At 42.0% G+C, this 26,726-nt stretch overlaps 1 protein-coding gene across 4 annotated transcripts; it reads left to right on the top strand.

Moving 5' to 3' along the window:
• Positions 1–186: 186 nt before the first annotated feature.
• LOC125256053 (Snf2-related CREBBP activator protein) lies at positions 187–26,702 on the top strand. 4 transcript variants are annotated; one of them, XM_048171703.1, is made up of 35 exons: positions 187–448; positions 2,584–2,662; positions 2,953–5,878; positions 6,091–6,129; positions 6,740–7,000; positions 7,100–7,285; positions 7,374–7,514; positions 7,612–7,807; positions 9,199–9,368; positions 9,587–9,674; positions 9,788–9,877; positions 10,622–10,792; positions 10,888–11,120; positions 11,211–11,388; positions 11,487–11,623; positions 12,692–12,861; positions 13,018–13,210; positions 13,390–13,526; positions 13,714–13,900; positions 15,227–15,396; positions 15,571–15,728; positions 15,825–16,040; positions 16,142–16,306; positions 16,468–16,641; positions 17,783–18,097; positions 18,211–18,374; positions 18,641–18,951; positions 19,073–19,275; positions 19,419–19,588; positions 19,717–19,913; positions 20,031–20,145; positions 20,245–20,364; positions 20,474–20,653; positions 20,768–20,851; positions 20,944–26,702. In XM_048171703.1, the coding sequence occupies exons 3-35, from the start codon at positions 4,412–4,414 to the stop codon at positions 25,069–25,071; spliced, it is 10,914 nt and encodes a 3,637-aa protein (XP_048027660.1). In that variant the 5' UTR covers positions 187–448; positions 2,584–2,662; positions 2,953–4,411; the 3' UTR covers positions 25,072–26,702. The 4 variants fall into 4 exon arrangements, with proteins under 4 accessions (XP_048027660.1, XP_048027663.1, XP_048027662.1 ...); XM_048171704.1 differs by lacking the exon at positions 187–448 and adding an exon at positions 1,445–1,677; XM_048171706.1 differs by lacking the exon at positions 16,468–16,641.
• Positions 26,703–26,726: the final 24 nt, after the last annotated feature.

Below are 26,726 nucleotides of genomic sequence, written 5' to 3' on the forward strand. Positions count from 1 at the left end.
TTAAAAACTAGTTTGAAAAACCAAATATGTATTATAAAGTTCCGTGCAAATAAGTCATGGGTTTGTTAGAAATAGAAAAACAAGGTGAACTTTCAGTAACGGCTGAGGTATCTGTGCAGCAGAAACTGCCTCAGAAGCCTGCAGTGTGTCAAGTGCGCGCTGAAGCACGTCTCGCGAGATGTCTATTCTCTCCGCAACTTGGTCAGCAGTCGTTCGTTCCTCCATTTCGCTGCGTCGAAAGTCTCCTCCCCGCAACCGCTAGATTCAGCGATTCCGGACCCAGTCTCTCTCGGACCGTTCTTTAACTTGATCCTACGAACCTGCCAGTACCTCACTGGGTACCGAGAGACAGTTTGGAATAGTGTCAACACGGATTGAGTTCGATTTGAAGCGGATGGCGACTCCTTCAGCGAGAATTTAGTAAAAGAAAAGTGCTCGGAAATTTCAGGTAGGTGGGAACTTAAGATGGCGGTGGTGAGAGGAGGGGGGAATGCTGGGGAGGAAGTGATAGGAGAGGGAGGGGAGGAGGGTAAGGGGGGTCACTGGGGGGGATTGTGACATGGCGGGACAAGTTGACTTTCAAGCGGTCGGGTGCTAAAAGTGGGTTTTGTAAGATTATGTACAGTACGGCCTTTATTGAGCTGACTCGATTTGGATCAACAGCACATTGTATCATTGCAGCTACCTCCGTACAATCTACTTTAAATGCAAAATATAGAATTGTACCATAATCCTTAGCAATTCAGATGGGTTCCGGTTTCCTTTGTGCCGCACACTTTTGAGAGGACAAGCTGAAAACGAAACTGTCGCCTGTCACTGCGAGTACAGCAACAACCAAGTTGAAATATTTGTGCGTTACTTTAGCCTCCAGTGCGTTTGTTTAATGTTCTTATTCAAAGCGGTTTTTATATAAAATGTCATATTAACCAATGCATTGCTATGAGTCATGGAGATAATTCAGTATATAGTAAGCACTGCCAGACTAGAATTGTTGACTGTAGTGATGGAAAGTCCAACTGATTTCTGCGCATCAGTTCCTTCGAACAAAGAACCGGCTCAGGAACCGACTCGGTGATTCTTTGTCATCCAGTGGTCTCTTACTCCCCAATAAAGCTATTTGTATGCACATTTTGCTGTTTATTACCGTTGTAACTGCAAGTTATTTGTAATGTCAATGTATTTGGAACCTAAATATAATTTTGTAAACATTAAATAGTGTGAAATGCACTTGTATTTCTTGTCAGTGATTTTACAAAGTTTTTAATAAAATGCTAAAATGTTATTTATTAAAATTAAAAAGCGCAACTGTTTCGTATCTGTTGATCGAACTGTCATACAATGACATAACGTATTTTTCATTAATAGTCGACTATTAAACTAACTTTCATTTCGAAAAGATCCGACTCAAAAGAACGACTTGTTCGCGAATCAGTTGACTGGCATTTTTGTCTAGCGTGACCCCGCGCGGTGACGTCAAGACGTCGTTCCTGTAAATGGGTGTATAAGAAATATCAAGCAATATATTTGTTTATTGACAAGTCTGAAAACTATCGATATGGCTAATGATGAGTTATAGTTTGTTCTTGATCATTGCATAACTTCTTATGGAAGCCGATGTGTACACGCGCGCTCTTTGCCCGAGCAGTGTGTTCAGCGCGCGCGTGAGAGCTTGAGACGGTGTGTGTGTATTTATATTTATATCTCAATGTGTTAGTCTGAGTCAGATAGTTAGATAATAACATACACCCTCTCACATACTATTACACAAACAGTCAAGGAATTTAGCTCCCTGTCATTTAAACACCAACACCATAAATGAAACGTTATCGTGTTGGCTCCATTGCAACGTCTATAAGCTATTAGCATTGCTAGCCTGCTAAAGGCCCATGTGTGTGCGCCCGCCTCATGAACGCAGCCGGCAGTTTTGTGTACGTTATCCGTGTTCGGTATTACACGTTAACCGCCATCCTATCTTCTGAAGTTTATGAGCTCTCGTAGGAGATAACGTCCGAACAAGCGGTAACTCGTCGCTAAAGGCTAGCTGAACGTGAAGCACCCGCACTATTGTACTGAGTGAGACTGTTTGTCCGGCAATATATGTCCGGCTATACAACAGTTTTTCTTTGTAACTTTTAAGTGATAAGGTGTGTGTTTTAAAAGTTATGAGCAGTAAGTATTCCTGTTCAAAATGACAATACTTCATTTCGTTTTGTATATGCTCGGTAGAAGCCGGCTGTTTTAAAGAATTCATATTAGCAATATATACTTATGCATTTCCTATAGTTCTAAAAGAGAGGAACTGTCTGCAACTGTAGATTCAGCCAACGAGAAACACCATTTTACCTGTGTTTGCTCTGAATTATTTGGCTGCAACAGCATTTTAACCACCGACCACGTAGAATAGATAGGGTTTGAGGAAAGGAGTCCTTATGCAGCTTAATTCATCTACAATTTGCGTTCTAAGAAAACACGTTTTTCTCTCTATTTGGCGTCATTGCACGTGTTGTTTCTTCAGGATTGTGTATTTGATGTTACACATAGATGGACAAATTCATGGAACTCACTCCAAATGTTTATCTTTAGACCCTCAGATGCAGCGGTACCCTTGATCTCAGCATCCTGGAAGTGGAAATCACGGAAGAGACTGCTTCATCACATACAGGTATTTATTAAGTTCATTCTTTTTAAGTTATATGCAGGCCCAGCTGTAGTAGAATTACACACTTTCCACAGAATTGTAATGTCGTTTTTAAATCTTTCTCCGCATGCTTTTGTTCTCTCAGCTTTGACAACAACAAAAAAATTTCTCTTGCAATTAAGCACAGGAAGTTTGAAAAAGTCAGCAGATTCCACATAGGCATTTTATTGTTTAGATGTTCATCTCAACATGAGTGTCATGTATTTTTGCGTTTTGTTAAGGGTTAGACATGACATATCTCACTGTTCTTTCAGGTTCAGTGTGTAGCACTGCCGATTCTGAAGCAGGGCAGTCTGGGGAAGAGGCGGTGCAGCGGCGCACCTGTCCGGCAGTGGCTGTGCTGGGTGGCACCTCCGCGGCTGCGCAGAATGTGGCCGGGCCACCCCAGCATGCCCTGCAGCCAGTCGCAGCTGCCACTCTACCACCATCATCAGTTGACATCAGCACTGGATCTCAGCAGCAGAAAGGAGACTCAAAGGCTGCATGTAAAGAACAGACCATCGCTCACGTTCAACGAAACAGCGGCATCAAGGAACCAGAGGAGAAATTGGCTGTCCAAAGAGGACTGGTGTCAGCTATTGCTAAAGACTCACAAAAGCTTACAGACGCATTGGAGGGTCAGACTCCCTCAGACAAACTTTTTGAGAGAGGGACTGATAGCATTGCGCAAAAACACGATTTGCTTCACGGGTGTAACACGGAGCAATCAAGTCTTGCATACAGGGAGATTGATATGGCGGAAGGATCCAGCACAGGCCACTGCCAAGATTGGAGCCAACACCCTGGAGATGCAGGGGGTGTCTCTGCCCCTATTGAGACAGAAAAGGGACCCTTGCCTCCAGAGACAATCAAATTGGACTACAAGAACATGTGTGGAAAGCACACACCTGGAGAAAGCCCCTGTGACCCAAGAACAGAAGTCATCCCAGCAGTCTCAAGTGCAGTACAACAGACAACAGACAGAAATGTGGAGCAACTCCAAACAACTCCCCTTTTTCAGACAAATCAGACTGCCACCTCATCTGCATTTGGCGTCCCACAAGAACAAAGTACGACAAATTCAGCGAAGCAGGCTTGTAAACTTGACTCTAAGGAGGCTATGGAAGATGTCACGCAGCATCTGCCTAAAACAAATAAAGAAGGTGCCGTTAGTCCAGGTAGACAAACCTTGTCAGCTGAGGGAACAAAACAAGGTATTAGTGGAAATTCTCTTTGCTCAGGATATTCATCAAAACAAGGGGGGCAGCACATTACCCCTGAGAGTGGAAATAGCATGCCAAATGACTCTAAGGGCAGCTGTTATCCCCCAGAGGACTGCAGTAAAACACAAAGGGCTACACAAAAGACAAGCCCCCTTCCTAAAACACCTGGCAGGTCCACCCCGACTGAGAATACACAGTATGTGCAAGAGCTAAGTTCTCAGTATGTACATGTTAGTGAAACCCCCAAAATGTTTCAATTGGGTAAAGAGACTAGTGCAAGGGAGGGACAAGGCAATGAGAAAGTCCCTGTTGCTGGAGATTTGTGTGTAATGTGGCTGCTAAAGAAGTAATTCACAACATTTCTGTTGATGAACCAAAGCTGTCTGGGCATGGGACATGCACTGACAATGTACAGGTCCCTATTGTGAATGAAAGGTCACAAGTCGTGGTTTGCGGCTCTTCTGATGTGATTTTGAAGCAGAATGACAGTGCCAATCGAATAGAAATATCTATGTCTTCAAATCACCAACAGGATAGGAGCATGCTGCTCGCTCACACTGAGAACTGTGTGACTTTAGAGGGGCTAGAATCAGATCAGCCAAATCTTTCTGACTGTATGGTCCAACAAGTACAAGAGTCCGTTCCAGTAGATCATAAACTCTCACAAATTCAGATATGCCTGAATGACACACCAGGTATCGTGAATGTGGAAGAGAGGCAGGAAGTGAGTGCAGAGGCTCTCAATGCTGTCAAGGTAAAAGATTTGATTGACGTAGGTATTTTAATGCAGCCAGATTTGGAGGATACCTGGCTGGTCGTAAGTGAGATAGACGGGCAGTCTGAGCATGCAGAGATGGAGGTCAGTGAGGAGTCTCTGGTGCAGTGCCCTGAAACCCAGTCAACTGTTGCTGTATATGAATGCACTGTGCCCTGCTTTACATCAGCTGCCATTCACAGTGAAGTTAAGCTGCTGTTAACTGACAAAGAAAAGGAGGAACCAATAGAAACATTGACGCAAGGCTCACAAGCCCAGAGTAATCTAGAGACTCATTCTAATACACTCAAGCCCACAAAAGATTTAACCACCATACCTTCTACACAAAAAGAAGGATCTATAATTGTCAAGCAGCATGATAATTCAACTCCCACTGATCTTGCAAACACATTGACAGGGTTAACGTCCACAGTGTTGGATGCCACGCTTGACTCTGTGCAAGAGCAGCAAGAATCTGATGTGGTGAAAAGCACACAAGGTGTGTCATTAATTTCATTGTCTTGTGGCACGATTGACCCAAAGCTATTGATCTTAAAGAAGGGTGACAGCCCTGCTCTTAAGCATCCTTCTTCCCTGTCAGCTAGGATCTCAACCAATCAGAACTCCCCTGTCCAGGCTGGATCCCCCAGTGATGGATTGAATAAAGCTTCAGAGTGCCTTGCTAAAACTGATACAGCTGCATCTCCCACAGTAAAGGAGGATGCCACGTTACACGCTGACTGCCCTGTCTCAAACACTTTCTCTCAATCCTCTCGGACTGTTTCCACTTCTAATGTACTTTCACAGAACAGATCTGTGAAAGAAAACATAAATAAATCAAATAGTTCTGTCAAGATGCTTCAAAATGAATACTCCGCTAACACTTCATCAACTTCAGTACAGCTCCATAACTCACAAAGCCACCTTCCTCTATCTGCTGGAGATGTGTGGGGTACTGTATCCAATGTTGTCCCAGAGGGGAATCGGTGTAAACAGTCATCGGCCACTACACCATGCCAAGATTCAGTGTCTTTGGGAGGTGAACTGGAGTTGGAGCAGCAGCAGTTGCCGGACAAACTTTTGTCAACAACGCAAGATGCTCAACACTCCATCCTGGAGCCACTTGATGCTTCTGTAGAAGAGAGCAGCGACGGAGAGGTTGACAGCTCTATGGAGGTCCAGAATGAGGATAGCAATACTATGCCCAGTCCAGCAGCAAACAAGGTAAAAGCAACCAAACTATTAACTGTCATGACTTGAACAATGATGTAGCAGTGGTTTTAAGTTTTTATGTATGTGTTTAGTCACAATGAAGGCATCTGAGGTAGTCAGCAAAAGTGTTTTTATAATTCAGATCTTTTTTAGCCTGTGTACACAGTCAAAGCCTGATGCTAGTGCACTTCTTGGCTGTATATTAAGCCATGTGTGTTTTCCAGCATGGGCAGAGCAGGACAGACAGACAAGGCTTGTTATTGAAAGGTAAGAGGTGTCAGGCATCCTTCAAATCTGATCGTTGCAATCTGATGCAATGATCCTGCTTCTTCCAACTAGTGGTTGACCGATATAGGTTTTGCAATGGCCAATAATGTTCTGGAAAGCGGGGTGCCCAATTTTAGTGTTATTTTTTTTAACAAATATGCTGACATTAAGGTGAACACTTATTTTACCCAATATTTAAATTCACAAAAAGGGGGAAAGTAAAACTTGCATTCAATCAGCCAAGCTGGCATGGTTTCTGAATGATGCCAAAAATCTCAAAATGGCCAGCTAAATGACCTGGAATATATATCGGTCTGTCACTGCTTCAACTCACAGTCACTAGCTTAAATTTAAAAAAAAAAAAATCCAATTATAACTTGGAAGGGAAATGAGGGTATGAAACTGTTTTATCATCCAGAGTAGCATGTATTATTTAGAAATAAGGAGAGAGGTTGTAAGATGTTTGCTCACCAAGATGTCCTTGTAGACCTGGCTGTTTTTATGAAGCTCTTTTATCTCTTCTTGGGCACTCTATCTCTCCTTTGTACTCTACGCTGAATAATATGTAGTCACGCAGTCAGATACACTGTTTTATTTGTCTGTCCCAAGGTTTGCCAGTGGATTGCAGGCAAGGTTACAGCAGCCTCTACTCCTTCCTCCTCACCCGTTCCATGTCCATCTCCATCTCCCTCATCCGGTGACTGGATGCGTTCTCACACAGGCAGAGCCTCACCTGTACAAAACTCTCATGGCAAAAACATGCCCTCCACTTCCTCCCAGGGTTCTGGTGGCTGTTCTCAGTCAGAGCAAACAACCACCCCGAAATCCACCCCGAAGCATACAGACATGGCAGAACTGGCAAAACATGTGAGAGAAGGACAAGTTACATAATTTACTGTCTGAAATGGTGATTGACGTTAATTGGACTTTATTCTTGTTTTTGTTTTGTTTTTTCACTTCTAACAGGAAGCAGAAATAGAACATCGGACCCTTGCACTAAAACGTGAAGGTTTCTGGTCCCTAAAACGTCTGTCTCGTATAACTGAACCAGTACGGCCCAAAGTTCATTGGGATTACCTCTGTGAGGAAATGCAGTGGCTCTCTGCAGACTTTGCACAAGAGAGGCGATGGAAAAGAGGAGTGGCCAGAAAGGTAAATGTTTCATTCAGGTTATCCTATTTGAAACATGCTATTTGTATTTTGAAAATGGAGCATATCACGAATCTGAACTCATTTTCAGGTAGTACGGATGGTGATGCGTCACCATGAGGAGCTGAGGCAGAAGGAGGAAAGAGCGAAACGTGAGGAGCAGGCCAAACTGAGGAGAGTTGCTTCTTCTATTGCCAAGGAGGTCCGTGCCTTCTGGAGCAGCGTTGAAAAGGTGACTTTTCAAAAGGTTTTTGGACAAAATTTCTATTGTACTAAAGACTATAAATGATTCACACTTTAACTTTTTTCCCGCCCATTGCTGTACACAGGTTGTCCAGTATAAACAACAATCCAGACTGGAGGAAAAGCGGAAGAAGGCCCTAGATCTCCAGCTGGATTTCATTGTGGGTCAGACAGAGCGTTATTCTGACTTGTTAAGTCAGTCCCTGCATGCTGCTCCTGTACACAGTTCAGACACTGCAGCAGTCTCCAAACAATCACAGCTGAATGCTGTTGATGAGGATGGTGAGGACTGACTTTTGTTTTACTGTGTTGTTGCTCAGATCAAGTATCTTGGAACTAGGGCTGCCACTAATAGTCAAATAAATGTTAGTCGTCGTTAATCGACCAACATTTTATTAGTCGGTTAGTCACAGAATAAAATCCCACAGCTGAGCATGCATTCTACAAGATGCTTAAGGGGTCGCACACCAGATGCGAAGCTCGGCGCCTATCCGCAGCGCCCAGGTACGACTCAGGAAGTTAAAAATCCTGCTGCGCCACAGAGCGCCATTTTATATTGTTTTAAATAAAATTTATATTATATTTCTCTCAAATCGTCATTAATGTACATACTGACTTCACCCTGTGCTGCAAGATACATTAGTTTTACATTCTTAGTTTAACAGCTTGAATAAAGTCTAAAAATATTAAAGCATAGGCATATGTAATGTTTCCCTGTCGACTTAAAACTCACCCATCATGCAGCTCTTCTATCAGAAGTCGATTCAAAATTGAGCTTGCGTGTATATAATGTGCGTGTCCCCTGTGTGATACCTGTGAGTTGTCCGGTGTGCGACCCCCTTTAGGCTCTGTTGCGCAACAAATCCTCCGCCATGGTCTTGTAAGTCATCTCGCTTTACTCTCGTCATGTGATCAGTGAACTGATTCCTGCTGCACTGTGTATGACTCTGCAGCTCATGCTGGATGAGCAGAGCAGACATTTACAATAGTTTACAATTGAAGTGACCGCTATCCAAATGAATTAAATGGTTTTTATTTCTATAAAAAAGCAAAACGACAGTGGAGGCGGTGCCGCGGTGGGCACCGTAATGTAATGTAAATGTAGCAGTGGCATTATTGTATGCTAATTTCACCCTCACGCTCCGTCATGGTGATATTGTGAGACAGCTTTTCACTCGATGAGAAATCTCGTCACATTTTGATATTGTGTGATCTCAACATCACGAGATCTTGTCACACCCCTACACCTACTACTTTATGCACGTCATTGCTATATATATAAAAAAATCAAACCAAGTGGGTTATACTTGAATTATGCTAGATTAAATTTGCAGTATTTAACAGTATTTAATGTTGCATTTAAAACATTTTCTTTATTATAATAAGCTTATGTTATTCTGGTTTGATACTGGTTTGATATTTTATGTAGTACAATGGTATTCATGTATTTTTTTTTTTTTTTTTTTTTTTTTTTTTTAAACCTTGGCTCAAGTCCAAATTCAGTGGGGCCACTGTACACAAAAAGATTGTGATTTAATAAATTTAGTGAATTAAAAATCTGCTCTTGTGAGTGTTTTTGAGTGCAGTAGGGTGTGATATGTTTTTCAACATGATTCAGGAAATTCTTGTTTGCTCTTGGTTTAGATGTCTAAATTGTCCCTTTTCTGCTGCAGACAGAGACTTTGAGCCACCTTGTGAGGAGGAGGATGATGAAGAGACCATAGAGGTAGAGGAGCAGCAAGAGGGGAATGATGCAGAGACACAAAGGCGAGAGATAGAATTACTGAGGGAGGAGGGCACTCTGCCTTTGGACCAGCTACTCAGTACTTTAACTCTCCCCCAGGTACAGTGATTTTCCAGAATCAATTACAACAGTCACATACACCTAATTAAATGTGGTTTAAATGCAGTAGTCACCTCCAAAACTTATTAGTGTAGCCATTGTCTCATAGTCAGAATTCTGATCAGTGTGGTCCGTAACTGTTCACATCAGCTGATTCAGTATGTCATCATATTTTTCAGTTCTCACATATTTAAATAGACTTATTTTTCCTTGCACAGGTTGTTGAATCAGAAGAAGAGGCCTCAGATTCTTCATCTTCTACAGTTGGAGATGAAGACAAAGAATTCAGTGCCAATGAAGAAGATGGTTAGTAGTTTTTTTTTTTTTTTTTTTTTTTTAGATTGACGGACACTTAACTTGGGTATACTATTGATTTGAACAGAAAGATATAACTTAAATTATTCTGTGCTTTGCTTCAGCGCAAGATGAAGAGGACACCATTGCAGCCCAGGAAGTTATTGAAGGAGAGGGAGACCATGCAGAGGAACTGGATGACCTTGCTAGAGAAGGTAAATGAAATAATAAAATATCCTTAATGGGATAGTTCACCCAAAAATGAAAATTATCCCATGATTTACTCTCCCTCAAGCCATCCTAGGTGTAAATGACTATCTTCTTTCAGACGAATACAGTTGGAGTTATATTAAAAAATATCCTGGCTCTTCCAAGCTTTATTATAATGGTAGTGAATGGGGCACTGTATTTTGAAGCCCAAAAAAGCTCATCTATCCATCATAAAAGTAATCCACACAACTCCAGGGAGTTAATGAAGGCCTTCTGAAGTCAAGCGATGCGTTTTTGTAAGAAAAATATCAATACTTAAAACTTTAAACATTATAAACTAGCTAAAATGTAATTCAAATGTAATTTATTCCTGTGATGGCAAAGCTGAATTGTCAGGAGCCATCACTCCAGTCTTCAGTGTCTCATGATCCTTCAGAATTCACTCTAATATGCTGATTTAGTTATCAGTGTTTAAAACAGTTGTGCTACTTTATATTTCTGTGGAAACTGTACATCTTTGGTACATCTTTGAATAGAAAGTTCAAACACATTTATTTGAAATATAAATCTTTTGAAACATCATAGATGTCTTTGCTGCCTTTTTTATCAGTTTGAATAACAGTATTAATTTCTTTTAAAAAAATTATACTAACCCCAAACCTTTGAATAATATAACAAAGTGTTTAATTATGACTTAAGCAGTAATTTCTTGAGGTCAAATTGTCACTTGTGGTTTCTTTATTTCACAGGGGAGATGAGCATGGAAGAGCTCTTAGAAAAGTACAGAGGAGCGTATGCCTCTGATTTTGAGGAGCCCTCAGCGTCACCGGATTCCTCAGAAGAATCAGAGGGAACTGAGGAAGAGGCAGAGGAAGAGACAGAAGGGGAGGACAGTGCTGATGATAGTGGCTCCTCCTCAGGTGAGCTGAAATTTATGGTAATATGAATCGTTGTGTGAAGTGACCAAATACCGCACATCATCAACTTTTCCCACTGTGATCCACGCAATATTCAGGTTCCCAAGCGGCTGTAGACAGTGACGAAGAAGAGGAGGATGAGGATGTGCAGGAGAGTGATGATGATGAGGACGATGATGATGATGGAGGAGAGGGAATGGAGGTTCTGCTGAGAGAGGGAGACCATAGTCCCACTGTAACAACATCTCCCCGACCTAAGAAAGAAATCAGCCACATTGCTGCTACTGCTGAGAGCCTTCAACCTAAGGGATATACACTGGCAACAACAAAGGTAGTAACAAACCCTCAGAAACAATGGCTGAAGAACACATAGTTTCTGTTTATCATTCACTGCAGTTGTTTGGTTTCTTTTTAATATAAGGTCAAAACACCGATTCCATTCCTCCTCCATGGTACCTTGCGTGAGTATCAGCACATTGGACTGGACTGGTTGGTCACAATGAATGAGAAGAAACTCAATGGCATACTTGCAGATGAAATGGGGCTTGGCAAAACCATCCAAACCATCGCTCTGTTAGCTCATCTAGCTTGTGTAAAGGGTAAAAAGTCCACATAAATACATATTTCCCTATGATGTGTGGTGAAAATATAGTGGATAAATGTAGTTTGACAAACATTTTTTCTGTTTCTCTTATAGGTAACTGGGGTCCACATCTGATCATTGTGCCCACCAGTGTAATGCTCAATTGGGAGATGGAGTTGAAACGTTGGTGCCCAGGATTCAAAATCCTCACCTACTATGGCAGCCAGAAGGAGCGCAAACTCAAGCGACAAGTAATGAATACAATAATGAGCATATTTATTAAAAATTAAAGGGGTGGTTCAGTGTTTTTTTATAGGCTTGATTGTGTTTTTGGGGCGCAGTTTAACATGTCTTAATGTTTAGTTTTTTAAAAAAGCTGTATTTTTCATATATTTTATCTTTTATTCTACACCTCTGTTTCCATTGTCATTCGAATGGCTCGTTTGACTTCCTGCTTCTATGAAGCCACTCCCTCCGAAATACGCAATGTGCTCAGATTGGTTAGCTGGTCCAGTGTATCCAGAGCCATCGTGATTCGCTGAAGCATCCGGAACCGCCACACCCCTTAGCATTAGTGGTTACCGTTTACGTGGGCTTCGGTGGAAATGTAAATAATGGCGTCTATATTGCTGTATCAAATTGAGCCGAATCAGACCCAGATGAAGAGGATCAAGCAGAACCTCTGCAATCGCGGCTTTTAAAGGACGTTTATGAATGGTATTTCATTTTTTTATTTGTGTCAAAGTGTTGTAATACATGACTGAGTAGTAGTATTTTTGTAAAGGTAGCGTTTAATTTATAGCATGAACAACTATTTGTCTATGAGCATAGAAGTTTGTTGGCGTTTGTTGGCGTTTGAAGAATGCAATATAATTTAACTAACGTTAACTGGCAGGCGAAGCAAAAACGCGTTGGTCTTTGTTTACGTCCCTGATGCAACCAAAAAATAGCAACAGAACTATACGTTTAAAAGACATGTACAAACAATAAAACGTACTTACAGTTTAAAGCCGATAAACAGCAGCTTCTGCTTTTAAAGTGGGAACTGCTTCATCTTTCAGTAAAAGCCTTTGTGCAAATCCAGCATTAAACTTGTTTAGATTTTGGATTGTCTTCAGTGGTGCATCCAGTGTAGAAAATATCACAGATTACACGTTACACACTAACTAAAGTTAAAAAAGTGAAATCGCATTGAACCACCCCTTTAAGATCTTTTAAAAACACTTTTACAAAGCTCTCTAAAGCAATTGTATTCATTTAGCCTTTCAATCCTTGTGATTTTAGATTTTTTTTTTTCCCCCTTTTTTATAATTTCTCAGGGCTGGACCAAACCCAATGCTTTCCACGTTTGCATCACCTCGTATAAGCTAGTACTGCAGGATCATCAGGCTTTTAGACGCAAGTCTTGGAGGTACCTCATTCTGGATGAAGCTCAGAACATCAAGAACTTTAAGTCCCAGCGCTGGCAAAGCTTGCTCAACTTCAACAGGTACTACTTGTATAGTCATTTCTATGATGCACTTGATAATACAAGTCCCATTCTTACTTTCATTTCTTTACGTTTTATGTGCAAAGCCCATATAATTTTAAGAATGTAATGAGTTTATTTACTATTTTTCCTCTTAATTCTCTGTCTTCCATGCAGTCAGAGGCGATTGTTGCTCACTGGTACCCCTCTCCAGAACAGTCTAATGGAGCTTTGGTCTCTTATGCACTTCCTCATGCCGCATGTTTTCCAGTCCCATCGTGAGTTCAAGGAGTGGTTCTCAAACCCGCTCACTGGCATGATTGAAGGGAGCCAGGAGTACAACGAGGGCTTGGTCAAACGACTTCACAAGGTAGTACAAGTTTATGAATTGTGGAGGACATTTAATTTGATCTACTGCATTTATGGATGTAGCACAAACATAGTTCCCATGTTTCTCTTATGAACTTTGCCTGTGTATTTGTAATATTATAGGGAAGCATTTATGCATTTGGCTTTACATAAGCTTCCTTTATCTCCCTCTCTTTCTAGGTGCTACGACCCTTTCTGCTGCGAAGAATAAAAATAGATGTGGAGAAACAAATGCCCAAAAAATATGAGCATGTTGTGCGCTGTCGACTCTCCAAAAGACAGCGTTTTCTCTATGATGACTTCATGGCCCAGGCCTCGTGAGTAACCAGGGCAAGCAGACATGGGTGTGGTTGAGGAAGAAAAAAAAAAAGGCCTTTTTATTTTGAAGATAACTTCCAAGCTCAGGCCTTGGATGAAAATTAATTGGCTATTAATTAATTGGCTTACTTCAGGGAGGTTTTTTTCCCTAATTGTTTGTCCTTTTTTGTGCCCACATACTCCCAGGACACGAGAGACTTTAGCCAGCGGTCATTTCATGTCTGTGATCAACATCCTGATGCAGCTACGGAAAGTGTGTAATCACCCTAACCTGTTTGATCCAAGGCCTATACAATCTCCCTTCATCACAAAGGCCATCGTCTATTCTACTGCTTCATTGGTTCAGCGGGCTCTTGAGACCTCACCATTTGAGGTAAATAAAACCAGCAATTACTAAACTTTCACTACATTCGAATTTTGCTTGTTTATCTATAATAGGTGTGTCCAATCCTACTCCTGGAGCCAGACTGATATATCTTTTACAAGATATATCAGTCTGATCAGTCCGCCCTCCGTCGCGATTCGAGTCAACTCCAAACCGTACCATGCAATCAGATTCGTTTATTTCAGTGACACAAACAGAGTCACTCTAGTGCAGCGAAATTTCCTTCAATATCAACAAAGATTGTGCACGGGAGACCCAAGAGTTTGTTCTATTCAGCTGTGAATTCAGTTTTAAATGACCAAAAACACATTAATTATTTAATTTTCGCTGTTGACTCTCTTGTCGCTTTGCTAACGTCATATCCGCCCTTCTCTGATTGGTTTACTCCGCTTCCTGTTTGCTCGGATTTGCTCCGCCTTAGAAATCGAATTGATTCAATGGCGACCAGACTCATCCGCTGGTACAGTGGTGAGGCTGGATTTTCCAGGCAACTCCTGGAGAGCCAATGTCCTGCTGAATTTAGATCCAACCTGCCCCAACACACTTGCATCAAAGTTTATAGCAATCCTGAAGACAGTGGCTGTGTTCAAAATCAATCTATACCCTAATATAGTGCACTATTTGAGGGGACAGCCATTTGTAGTGCTGTCCGAAACCATGGTTAATCCCACAATCCACCTCAATGACGAGTGTATACCCATGCACCGTGAGTGTTGCACCGAATTAATTCCCCTGTCTTGCCAGAAGATGCCGCCCGCAGCATTTCTGGTGCACTGTGTCGCTCACTCACTTTCATTCACTCATTCCGTGGACTGTATTAGTAGAATAATGTAGGGAATAGTGAATGAGGGAATATGGGGCATTTTATGATACAGCCTTGATAAGCTGGTCCATGTGTGTTTAATTAGGATTGGAGCTAAACTCTGCAGTATGGTGGAGCAGGACACCTTTGATCTGAACCCGTTATTATTTTCTTCTTTCTGAGGATAGGGGTGGGCAGTATTCCAAAATGTACAATGTTTTGTGAAAAGCACTATACAAATAAAGCTTTTTTTTTAATCTTGACTTTATTTGGGACACTTCCAGCTCTGTATTTTCACATTCTTCCATGTTTTTTTCCATCATTCCCATAACAATGAAATAGCCCTGTCCATTGATCACATTAATGTATAGCTAAGGTGATTATAAATGGAAAAAATCTTCATTGGTTTCAACACATTTCTGTGTTCAGAAATTTTTTAAATGCTTGTATGTTTCTTTTTCTTTTCTGGACCCTCAGCGAAGGTTAATTAAAAAATTATATTATTTTCAAAGCGCTGTGACTTGTCCATGTTTGACCTGGTTGGTCTGGAGCAGCGTGTGTCTAGATACCAGGCAGATGTTTTCCTGCCTCAGAGAAAAGTGACACATCAGCTTATTCAGGAAATCATGGAGTCCCCTGACCCTCCTCCCAGACCGAAGCCTGTTCGCATGAAGGTCAACAGGTATGTTGTTTGAAATAGTTAAGCACACAATTCTGATTTATGATATATATATGCTCAAGTTAAATAAATGGTATATTTTTATAAATGGTATTTTTTTTATTTTAAGACTTATTTTAATTGTGATTTTGATCACAGCTTTTAATAAAGTTTCAACATATGCTTGCTTCTCTGCAGGATGCTCCAGCCTCTTCCTAAGTCTGATGGACGTTCAGCAGTGAACAACCCAAGGTCTGCGTGTCCTACCACCACCACCACCACCACAGTTCAGACTCCAAAGCCTCTAATCACAGAGGTCACCCCTTCCCAAGCTCCCTCCCAGCCAATACCTCAAGGTCAGCTCAAGGGGCAAAGTCTTGCATCCTGATCAGCTAGTGTCTGTCATGTGATGGTGTAATCAGGAAGAGAATAACTTTTGACTCTTATTTCAGTTTGTCCTGTTACTCCTGTCACTACTCCAAGAGCTCCAGTTGCTCCTAGTAGCGTCCCTTCTGCCCCTGCTGTCAGGCCGCCAGCCCCCCAGCCAGTGACTGTACGTCCCTCAGCACCCTCCAGCATCACAACTGTGTCTGCTCCCCCTCAACCACCAAGCAACATTATGACTCAGAGGGTCCTGCTCAGTCCAGATATGCAGGCTCGTTTGCCATGTAAGTTAATTACATCTGACTTGTTTCACTTCATTGTTTATCGCCATGTAACAGTAGCAGCACTTTGTTAAATTATTTTAATTCATCTCCCACATGTACAGCCGGTGAAGTTGTGAGTATCGCTCAGCTGGCCTCCCTGGCAGGCCGACCAGTGTCGTCCTCTCAGGGCAGTAAACCAGTAACCTTCCAGCTACAGGGCAACAAGCTCACACTCTCTGGGACTCCGCTGCACCAGGTCCCTGTTCCTCAGCCACGACCCATTCAAGGTATCCACTGTCTATCACATAAATAGACAAATAATCTGCTTGTGGAAAAGTCCACTGCCTGCTTTGGATAGGTTTCGCTTTTCCTGCACGCCTTCAGTCTTTCTGTGAGTGTTTGGTGTAGTCTATAGCCTAACACTTTCTTCTGTGGTTGTGCCCTTTAGGAAATGTAATGCATCTGGTTTCCAGTAGTGGGCAGCACCACCTTATTAGTCAGCCAGCTCAGGTGGCAGTTCTTCACACAGTTAGTCAGACAGGTAGCAGCTCAGCAATTCCCCACCCAGCCAGCACAACCCCAACCTGCTCTGGACTAGCATTACCTTTCACCGCTACTCAAGGTACTGGTGCTGTCCTTGAGTTCATCCTTGTTCGGGTACAGCCTGTATCCTGGGTACCAAACTACCTGTTACTCAGCAGAGCATGTGCATGGGTATTCTGGCTTTAGTTCTTTTTTCTAACTGCATGTGACAGCTTATTTGAATGGTTTGTTGGCTACTTACTCAATAAGTCCTGTTGAATGAAGGTATTTGAAATCTAAAAAAGATAAATGCATACAGCACTGCAAATATTAAGTCAATGTTGTAGAGGGTGCATGAGGTTTGAAATGGTTTGGTTTGTTTTTAATTTTTATTCACTTGTTCTTCATTTTATAAAGTGTGTGGATTAAACTGTTCTTTTAATTTTTAATTTTTAATTTCTAGTTTTTAATTCTGTTCCTTTAAGTCTAATGTATGCAGGTAAAATGTATAAAATTTCAATTGTCCATTCTTTTATAGAGTTAAAAGACTAAAGAATTGCACTACCATTCAGTTTGGGGTCTGAGTAATTTTTTCTTTTGGGAGATATTAACCTTTTATTCAGCAATTAAATTTATAAAGTGACAGTAAAGACATTTATAATGTTACAAAGGATTTCTTTCAAAATAATTTTTATTTATTTATTTATTTATTTATTTTTACTTTCTATTAATCAAAAACATCCTGAAAGAAATGTATCAGTGTTTCCACACATATCAAGAAGCAGTTTTTCAACGTTGATATTAAGAAATTTTTCTTGAGCACCATATTGAGCATATTAAAAGGATTTCTGAAGGATTATGTGACATTGAAATCTGTAGTAATGGATCATCTTTTTCCATCAAAGGAATCACTTACATTTCAAAATATATTAAAAGTAGAAAATAGTTATTTTAAATTGTAATAATATTTCACAATATTACTGTTTTTTTGCATTTTTGATTAAATAAATGCAGCTTTTTTGAGTGTGAGACTTTTTTCAAAAACCTTAAAAAAAAAAAAAGAAAAAAAAAAAGAAATTGTACAGGCCCCTAAACTTTTGAACAGTAATGTATTAGATAATGTGAGACATTTTATTGATAGCTCTGCTACTGTAATTAATAGTCTGGTGCCCAGTCGAACTGAACTTTCTTTGCAGGTGAAATACTTCTAGTTACTAAACTCTCTCTATTTTTAATTCCAGTCCCAACATCCATGGTAAGTGGACCAGGAATTGTAAAGATCGTTGTACGACAGGCGCCAAGTAAAGAAGGAGGGTCAATCCCTACTCTGGCCGTGCCGCCTTCTCCTCGTCCTGCTCCTCCTCAGTCGGTCACCCTTCACCCACATGGCACTCCAAGCCCTGTTCTTAGAGCATCCACTGCTTCTCAGCCTCCACACAGGCCTCCGGTTTATGCTGCTCCACCCCGAACTGTTGCTTCCTCCCAGACACCACCCAATCGTCCTGTGTTGAGAGTAGTACAGGGACCAGCACCACCACCAGCCCCAGAACCACCAGGTAACTTGAGCCCAGATGTGATTTTCAGAATTTACTTGACAGAATTTAAACAATATATTAAGGAAAAAAGAATAAGTAGAATAATTATGCATTCAATACTCTGTACTTTTCAGTTACAAAGGCAAATTCATCATCAGTGCGTGAGGACAGTAATAATGATGTGATAACTTTGCGCATGAGCACACCTAAGCCCACATCATCATCTCAGAGCAGTGGGTCAACATCTCAGCGTCCACGCATTCAGCCGCCACCTCCACCACGTTCCCCCTTCTACATGGTAATAAATGGAGTGTTAATCTTAAAATGATTAATTCTTAATCTCAAAAAGGAACACTTTAAATCTCAGTTTAATGACAACCCATATCTGAGGGTGTAATATTTTGCAAATATACATATTTCTTAAAGCAAGCATCAGTAACTACATCATAGTGCATTTAGGTCAATTTACTTTACCCTTTATTCTTGGTATAAAAATTTGGTGACCCTATTAGTTGTTTGTCTGTTTCTGTAGCACTCACTTATTTGTTACTTTGGTTCTGACAGTCATGGCTTGCAGGCAGGCGAAAGGCTCAGCGAGACGACAGAATCTCTCAAATCATGCGCATCAATGAGCTGCACTGCAATGCAAAGCCTGTGTATGGTCGTGAGGTGCTGGACTTTCTAACCTTCCTCCCAGGCCCTTGTCCATCTCCTCCACGTCCTGTTGTAAACAACTGGAGTTACTCTGGTTATAGCTCCTGCCTGACTGCTCAATCACACCATACCAGTTGTATTTTGGAAAAGAGCAAAGTCCTGACGGAAGCCATTCACAACTCAGAGGAGAGGCTTCAACTTCTCTCTGAGGTCATAGACAGGTATAGCTCACAAACATGCATAAAGCACTAAACTTTTATTTAATTTGGAAAGGGAATATAAAAACTACATCTGAAAATAATAGTGTGTCACGCTGTTTAAATGTGTGCCCTCGTTCCACAGGTTCACTTTTGTCATTCCTCCAGTAGAGGCAAAGCCTATCACCATGCACAGCTGCCACCCACCTCCCTCCCTCAGATACCAGCATTCTCTTTTCTCCTCTGTTTTATCTTCCCATCTATCCCCACTTACACACACGCTCCATCGCATCCAGTGTAACATGAGGACATATTTCCCTGACTTGAGGCTTATTCAGTATGACTGTGGTAAGTACTGGGACCCCAGAGTGTGCATTTTAGCATTGCATTGTACTTGAATTTACCATGTTTATACATAATAAACACAAAACATTGGTGTAGTACCAAAAATAAATAGACAAGAAATATTTTATGGCTGTTCATCTGTTTAGGTAAGCTGCAGACACTCCACCTCCTGCTTAGAAAGTTGAAGGCAGGAGGGCACAGAGTCCTCATTTTCACTCAGATGACACGTATGCTAGATATACTTGAGCAGTTCCTCAACTACCATGGGCACATCTACCTGCGGTTGGATGGAAGTACACGTGTAGAACAGAGACAGGTGAAATACTATTTTCAGCACTCAAATTGTGTGTTTGTGATTTTTCATATAACGACTTAGGCAAGCAGAAGAAAGTATGTGTTTTGTCTCTCAACTGTGACATTATTATAATGCTGTCTACCTTTCAGGCTCTGATGGAGCGCTTCAATGCAGACCGTCGCATATTCTGCTTCATCCTGTCCACCCGCAGTGGAGGTGTAGGTGTTAACCTGACTGGGGCAGATACAGTAGTGTTCTATGACAGTGATTGGAACCCAACCATGGATGCCCAAGCTCAGGACCGGTGCCATAGAATTGGACAGACAAGAGATGTCCACATCTATAGGTAAAGGCAAAACTAAAAACCTTTTTCTCTTTTTTCTTACAGGACCAATTTTTCTTCCTTTTAAAACATTGTACAGATTATGCAAGCATGTTTGACATTTAAATGTTATTTGTTTAGGCTAATCAGTGAACGCACAGTTGAAGAAAATATTCTGAAAAAAGCCAATCAAAAAAGGATGTTGGGAGATATGGCTATTGAAGGCGGAAACTTTACCACTGCCTTTTTTAAGCAGGTAATAGCAGCTTTAGTTTTAATCTAGTTTTTCATAGGGAAATCCAAGCTTGAAATAAACTTTGGAAGGATTGATTACATAACCGTCTCTTTCCCACAGCAAACTATCAGAGAGTTGTTTGATGTGTCAGAGGGAGAGAAGAAAGTGGCTGAATTGAGTGTGCCTCAGTCAGATGATGAGGAGTCCATCAATAAACATACCACCACCATTTTGGAACAGGTAATTTTAAATATATCCGTTTGGTGTATTTCATGTATTTCTTTGTAAGAAATGTATTCCATTTGTTACAAACAACTGAAAATGAGATTTTATGTGTTCTTTATATTAGGCCCTGTGTCGTGCTGAGGATGAAGAGGATATCGTGGCTGCATCTCAAGCCAAGGCTGAGCAGGTGGCTGAGCTTGCAGAGTTTAACGAGAACATCCCTCTGGATGACGGTGATAGCCGGGACCAGGAAGAGGAGGAGCTTTCCAAGGCTGAGCAGGAAATTGCTGCCCTGGTTGAACAGGTAGTCATGATATTAATGCTTTTCTTAATAGTCTTTTAGTAGAATGTGAATACACCTGTTTTTATCATAATGTACCTTTTTCCACTAAATTTCAATTATCCCTGTTCTTAACAGCTCACTCCCATAGAGCGATACGCCATGAATTTCCTTGAGGCCTCCCTTGAAGATATTTGCAAAGAGGAGCTGAAGCAGGCAGAGGTAACAATTAAAATAGTAACCAAGCTTTGATTACTTTATGGTAGAATAAACTTTTAGCAGTCATACCCACAACATTTATCTTGACTTTACAGGAGCAAGTTGAGGCTGCAAGGAAAGGTTTGGATCAGGCAAAGGAAGAAGGTTTGAAGCTGCATCAGTCATCTGACAGTGATGAAGAGGATTCCGTACCTCCCAGTACCGAGGAACCTACTCCAACCCGCCGCCCTCGTAAACACAAAGAGAAAGGTGCTCCTTCTACAAGGGTCAGTGGCAGGCTCAGAGGGACACCTGCTGACGATATATCCCTAACCCGGTTGTCCCCAGAGAGAGGCAGGAGGGGGTCATGGATGAACTCTGAGCGCAGTATAAGCCAAACCCCTGGGTCCACACAAAAGTCGCCCCAACACAGAGAAGTGCCTGAGAAACTTCGCAGTGGTCCGCGCGGGCGAGGGACAACCAAAGAATTTGAATCCCTCATGTCATCAGAAAGCCAGACAGTCCAAACCAACCAGCAGTTATCAGATTCAACAGCTGTTTCCCCTGCTATGCAGGGCTCAGTCCAAAAAATTAGAAATGTGTCATCCCCCCACCTGCAGCCCATCTCCCCATCAAGCTCTGTGCCTTCAGCTGCTGCATCTCCTGCAATGGACAGTAACACTTGTGGCCATCAATCCTCCTCTTCTGCTGCATGCAGAGAGGAGAGTGAAGAGCAGGGGGGAGAGGCAGTGTCTGAAACTGTACAGTGTAGCAGGAGAGATAGGAGAGCCTCTGCATCATCAGACTCCATCTGTTCTCCTGAGCATCATTCTGAACAGGATGGTCAGCTCTCCCTTTCTCCTACTCTTGCATCACCTAACTCTCGCTCACCACGAAAGCGGCAGTCTGCTGAAAGTGAAATTCTCAAGGGACTTCCAGAAGATTCTCCATCAGCCAAGGTCCTTCGAAAGCTTCCAGGTCGTCTGGTCACGGTGGTGGAAGAGAAAGAGCCCAAACGGAGACGAAGGGGAATGAGTGGAAGTGGAGGAGCACACAACGAGGGTTCGTCAGAGGAGACTGAACAGGTAGAACCAGTTCAAGAACCAGCCACTCATTCATCTGATGGAGCAAGTCAAACTCTTAAAGACTCTCCTCCCATATCAGTCCCCACATCCTTAGCTTCTTCCTCACCACCACCACGAGAGCAGGAACAGGCCTCCTCTCCTTTACAGTGTAGTCCAGGGAGAGGGCACCACCCCTGTTCCCCAACACACCATTCACCAGATATGCCTGTCCTACGGAACTTACCAGTACGCCGAAGGCTTGAGACAGAGTCTCGAATGGCTGCACAGTTAGGAGAGCAATTTGTAGGAAGAGGTAGAGGGGTGGATCGGAGATCTGCTTTGTCACCAAAGAAACCAGAAATGAATTCAGACAAGGACAGTGCTGCTCAAAGTGACTCAAATGTCACCAGTCTTATATCAGTGAAGCGCAAGAGGGGCAGGCCACCTAAAACACCCCCAAGGGTGCCAGAGCTGCAGGAAGACAAGAAACCAGTAACCCAGAAAACCAGTCCTGAGCGGAGTCCCCCTCACTCACCAAAACGGAAAAGGGGTCGTCCCCGTAAGGATTCCACCACGACTACAAGCTCATCTCCATCTTCTCCTTCTACAGGTGCTCCTTCCTCCCAAGAGCCTAATTTGTCAACAACCAATGTTATGCCTGTGACTTTGCCTGCTGTCAGTAAAACTTCACCAATAAGCTCTCCAACACTCAACCCCACTTCACCCTCAAATGCTGCTGAAGTGTCATCTAAACCTGATTCAGAAACAAGTCAATCCACTACATCTGTTTTACTGTCCTCTATGCATAGAGACTCTCAAAATATGTCCTCGTCTACATCAGAACTTGTAGACTCACAATGTGATACTCACACCAGTCCAAACCCTGTAATTGCATGCATTGACTCTGACACCAATACACTTAAAACTTCACACAAGACTTCTACTGCAGAGGTCTCTCAGACTTGTACTGCTTCTTCCCTTACACTACAGCTTCCAAGTCCCCTCATAGAGCCTCCCACTTGTGCCCACTTATCCCCAATCCATGCCGAGAAACTTACCCAAATGCCTGCACTTTCTGAGACCAGTGAAATCACAGCATTTTCAGAACCTTCAGCTGTCTCAGTGACTGCTGTAGAAGCTGAGGAAAATTCAGTCGCAACTAACCAACAAATGGATCATTTGCCGTACTCAAATACATCAACTCATGTCACTTCACAACCCTTACACAGAACCAGTACAACTGCAGACTCTCCACAAACCTTTGTAGAACCCATGTGCAATATAGCTGCATCTCCTACTGCCACTCATCCATCATCCACCCAACCTTCTTCACCTGCTTTGACTTCTGGGATTGAGCCAGAATCATCTTCATCTAAATCAGAGGCACCAGAAGCTTCAGCTACACTGACTCTGTCAACAGTCCAGCAGTCCACACCTAAGTCTGATCAAACTTCTGTTCCTACCTCACAACTTCAAATTACAGCCATTGAAGCAGCAACAGATTCAGCACTTGTATCACACAAAATGTTTTCAACGTCTTTACAATCTACATCTACCGCTAATCAGACAACATCAGATTCTCTGTCAACATTCAGTTATACAGATGCAGATTCTTCTCCACCCCAAAACATGCCAGTGGCTGATAATCATGAAGGCCATTATTCATCCAAGGACGAGGTTGTAGCTGAGGAGGAGGTTGTAACTGAGGAGACAGAGAAAATTGAAGTTGACAGTGTTGCTGAGAATGATGCAGGAGAAAATGAGGGCATTTTATCTCAGCCAAAAAGAAGGAAATTGGATAGTTTGCCAAAGGAACAGACACCCAGTGCCTCGGGAATTGCCTCATCAAATTCAGATATTGAGACTCATGATGCTCCCAAGAGTGATGGACCTGTTAAGCCATCAGAAGAGGAAACAAGAGAGGACAGAAAGACCAGATCTTCTGCCAAAAAACGAAGCATTAGTAGACAAAGCAGCCAGGAGTCAGTCCGTTCCTCTTCCCCATCTTCTGTATCCTCCAGTGGTATAAGATCTCAGTCCAAAAAGGTTGGAGAGAGTAAGAGGCCTTCAAAAAGGAAACGGGATGATATAAAGTCTGAAAAAGAGAAAACTGAAGAAGGGTCTGACAAAAAGCATCAGTCCAACTCTTCCTCCTCATCTTCAGACTCTGAGGACTCTAATAGTATGAAAAGATGTCTGACAAGATCAGCTCAAAAGAAGTTGGAGAAAGATGGCATGATTTCTAGAAATGATGACAGCAGTAATAGACAAAGAGGGAGGTCAGATAAGAAGGGTCAAACCACCAATTCCACAGAAGGGGAGTCCAGTGGTGAAACGTGTTCAAGAGTTACCCGGAAATCTGCAGGCCCACAATCCAATACTTTAGCTTCCCCTGAACCTGAGGTACTGGGAAAACGCTGCTCAGCCCTTAATGCTGCAGCCAAGCTCTTGGCAATGAGGGGAAGAGGGCCAGACACACCCAGTCCCAGCCCCAAAAATAAGACCGCTGTACAGCAAAGCAGAGCACTGTCCTCTGAAAGAAGCAGTAAATCCAAGGGAAAAACAGGGCAGGACTCTCCTAAGATGTCTAACAGTAAAGCAGGGAGTGGTAGGCAAACCCCCAATCAGTCAACTGAATCACCACAGTCCTCCTCTTCTGCTCGATCCACTCGGCAGCGACCGGGCAGCCTTGTTCCACCCTTGGAAACAGAAAGGTTTAAAAAAGAAGAAAAGAAAAAATCTGATCAGAAGGAAGAAGGTGAAGATGAAAATAGAGAGACCAGGTCTTCAAGAGGTCATAGTGCCTGCAGTAGTATAAGCAGCGAAAGAGGCGCAGGCAGCAGTAGAAGTCGGAGTAGCAGCAACAGCAGTCAGCGCACCCACAGTCTAAGCTCACAAAGTACAGAGCCTACCCGCTCTCGTTCCAGAGCAGCCTCCTCTGGTAGTGATACAGAGAGAGGCAAAAGTATTCGGCGGAAGAGTGATGGAGGCAGAGACAGGGAGAGCAGGAAAGAGAAGAGGTCCCAGAAGCATGACAAACCTGAACTGAGTGCTGGGTCCGGCGATGGGACTCCGGACAGGGTTCTCAGGAGTGTAGCTGCACTGGCAGCCGCTCAGGCACGTACTCCGGCTAGCAACACACGCTCTTCATCCACCCAACACCGGCACTCCAAGACGTGATATGGAGTGGAGAAATCATCTCTAGGTTTAAACAAGGAGTTAGATGTGAATTTCAGCAAGGAGCGAATGCAGATTTTATGGCGGAAAGGGGATCAATTTTAAGGCCATGGTTTAGCTGTGAGAGAAGACGGGGAAAGAGAGATCTGTTGCACATTGTAATTAGATCTGACCTCGCCTTTGCCACTCAGCTATCTTAAGTCAAGCCATTTACAGTGTGGAAAGGGTCTATAGATGCAGGACAATTATGAAGATTTGGTCACCTATTTAAAAATGTGTCCTAATAATTTGAGTTAAAACCAGAGAATATTTTACCCTACCACAAAGACTTTGGAACTTCAAAGTAGCTGGGCAAGAGGCAAGATTTATTATTTGTTCACACTATGTACTGTAATCATAAAGACTGGAAATACTATGTGAAGTATATGTTAGAAGATTGGTTGCATAGATTGTACACTTTTTACAGAGTTTACTTGTGCTGAAAATGGTATTGATGAGGAAAAAATTCATTAATGCTACATTGAAACGATTAGTGGGGATTGTACAATTGTAAAGTTTTTAGACTGCTGCATTCTGGATAATGTTTATCAGCTGTTTTGACTATTGTTTGTTTCAAGTCAGTTGATAAATTACAAAAATATCTTCTATATCTTCCAGGGTATGAAGAAGAGGGCAGGTCTAAAAATGAGATTTTTTTTTTTTTTTTGCCCCTCTGCACTATGCTGGAGTTACAATTTGCTTAAATCACCTGTCTTGTGTAATGTTTCAGTCCATTACTTTTAAATTCTGCTGTTGCCTGCTTTTCCCCATTTGCACATCTGGAATGTCTCAGACATTGGAGGTGTGTGTTGTGATTTAGGTTTTTTTCTTTCTTTTTTTCTTTTCAGAACATCAACTTGTCAGTACATCTTTACTGGTACCTCACTGCATTTTGTAAGCTCTAAAGTATGTGTATCTCTTGAGCTTGTGATGAACCTTGAAATTTGCTTGTCATTTGCTTTATAGCAGTACAGAAATGGGAGACAACATCTTGCTATTTTTCTTATCTCTTTCCCAAAGTGTTAGTCATTATGATCATCTTTATACATTAAATTGTATTCTCAAACACAGAATCTAAACAAGTTTGATAAAATGAGAGTGCCTGTTGATCCATACAAGGATCCATGTTAACGTATAGACGTTTGGTCATCTGTAGTGCTTCAAGTGTAATTAGCTCTTCCACCCTTCATCGTAACAACATCATTTATGTTTATGTGCAACCAAAACTGAAATAATTTCTCCAGTGAAAATTGCTACCGTCAGCACTTTTTATTTCTGGAGTATTGGTCCTTTTTTATGAAGGGACCGATGCTGGGTTGGTAGGATACACCTGAAATAACTTCTTAAGAGGAATATCTTATTTTTTTGCTGAACATTGGCAGTCAAGTGAGTTGTAAGATAGCTTTTCTTTGCCCTTTTTGGACAGAAAGATGTTTGGGGGGGTATTTAGTAGAATATGGTGATGGTCTTATTTTCATTTTGATTTGTCTATTCTAATTTGTTACATTCCTTATGTTCCCTTGTAATTCCACATTGTTTTACTTGAAAGATTGAAACAAAAATGTAAGTTGAATAAAAAGACCAAAAATACACTATTTGTTGATGTCATCTTAAATGTC

This window comes from Megalobrama amblycephala, linkage group LG20, assembly GCF_018812025.1.
Source record: "Megalobrama amblycephala isolate DHTTF-2021 linkage group LG20, ASM1881202v1, whole genome shotgun sequence".
Classification (NCBI taxonomy): Eukaryota; Metazoa; Chordata; class Actinopteri; order Cypriniformes; family Xenocyprididae; genus Megalobrama; species Megalobrama amblycephala.

What these genes read in the sequence shown, in the direction of transcription:
- LOC125256053 (XM_048171703.1), top strand. Translation starts at nt 4,412, where the DNA reads ATGTCTTCAAATCACCAACAGGATAGGAGCATGCTGCTCGCTCACACT. An exon ending in TTGAGACCTCACCATTTGAG is followed by an intron (nt 13,901 to 15,226) that starts GTAAATAAAACC and finishes TTATTTTCAAAG; the next exon opens with CGCTGTGACTTGTCCATGTT. An exon ending in CTCTCTGAGGTCATAGACAG is followed by an intron (nt 18,952 to 19,072) that starts GTATAGCTCACA and finishes CTCGTTCCACAG; the next exon opens with GTTCACTTTTGTCATTCCTC.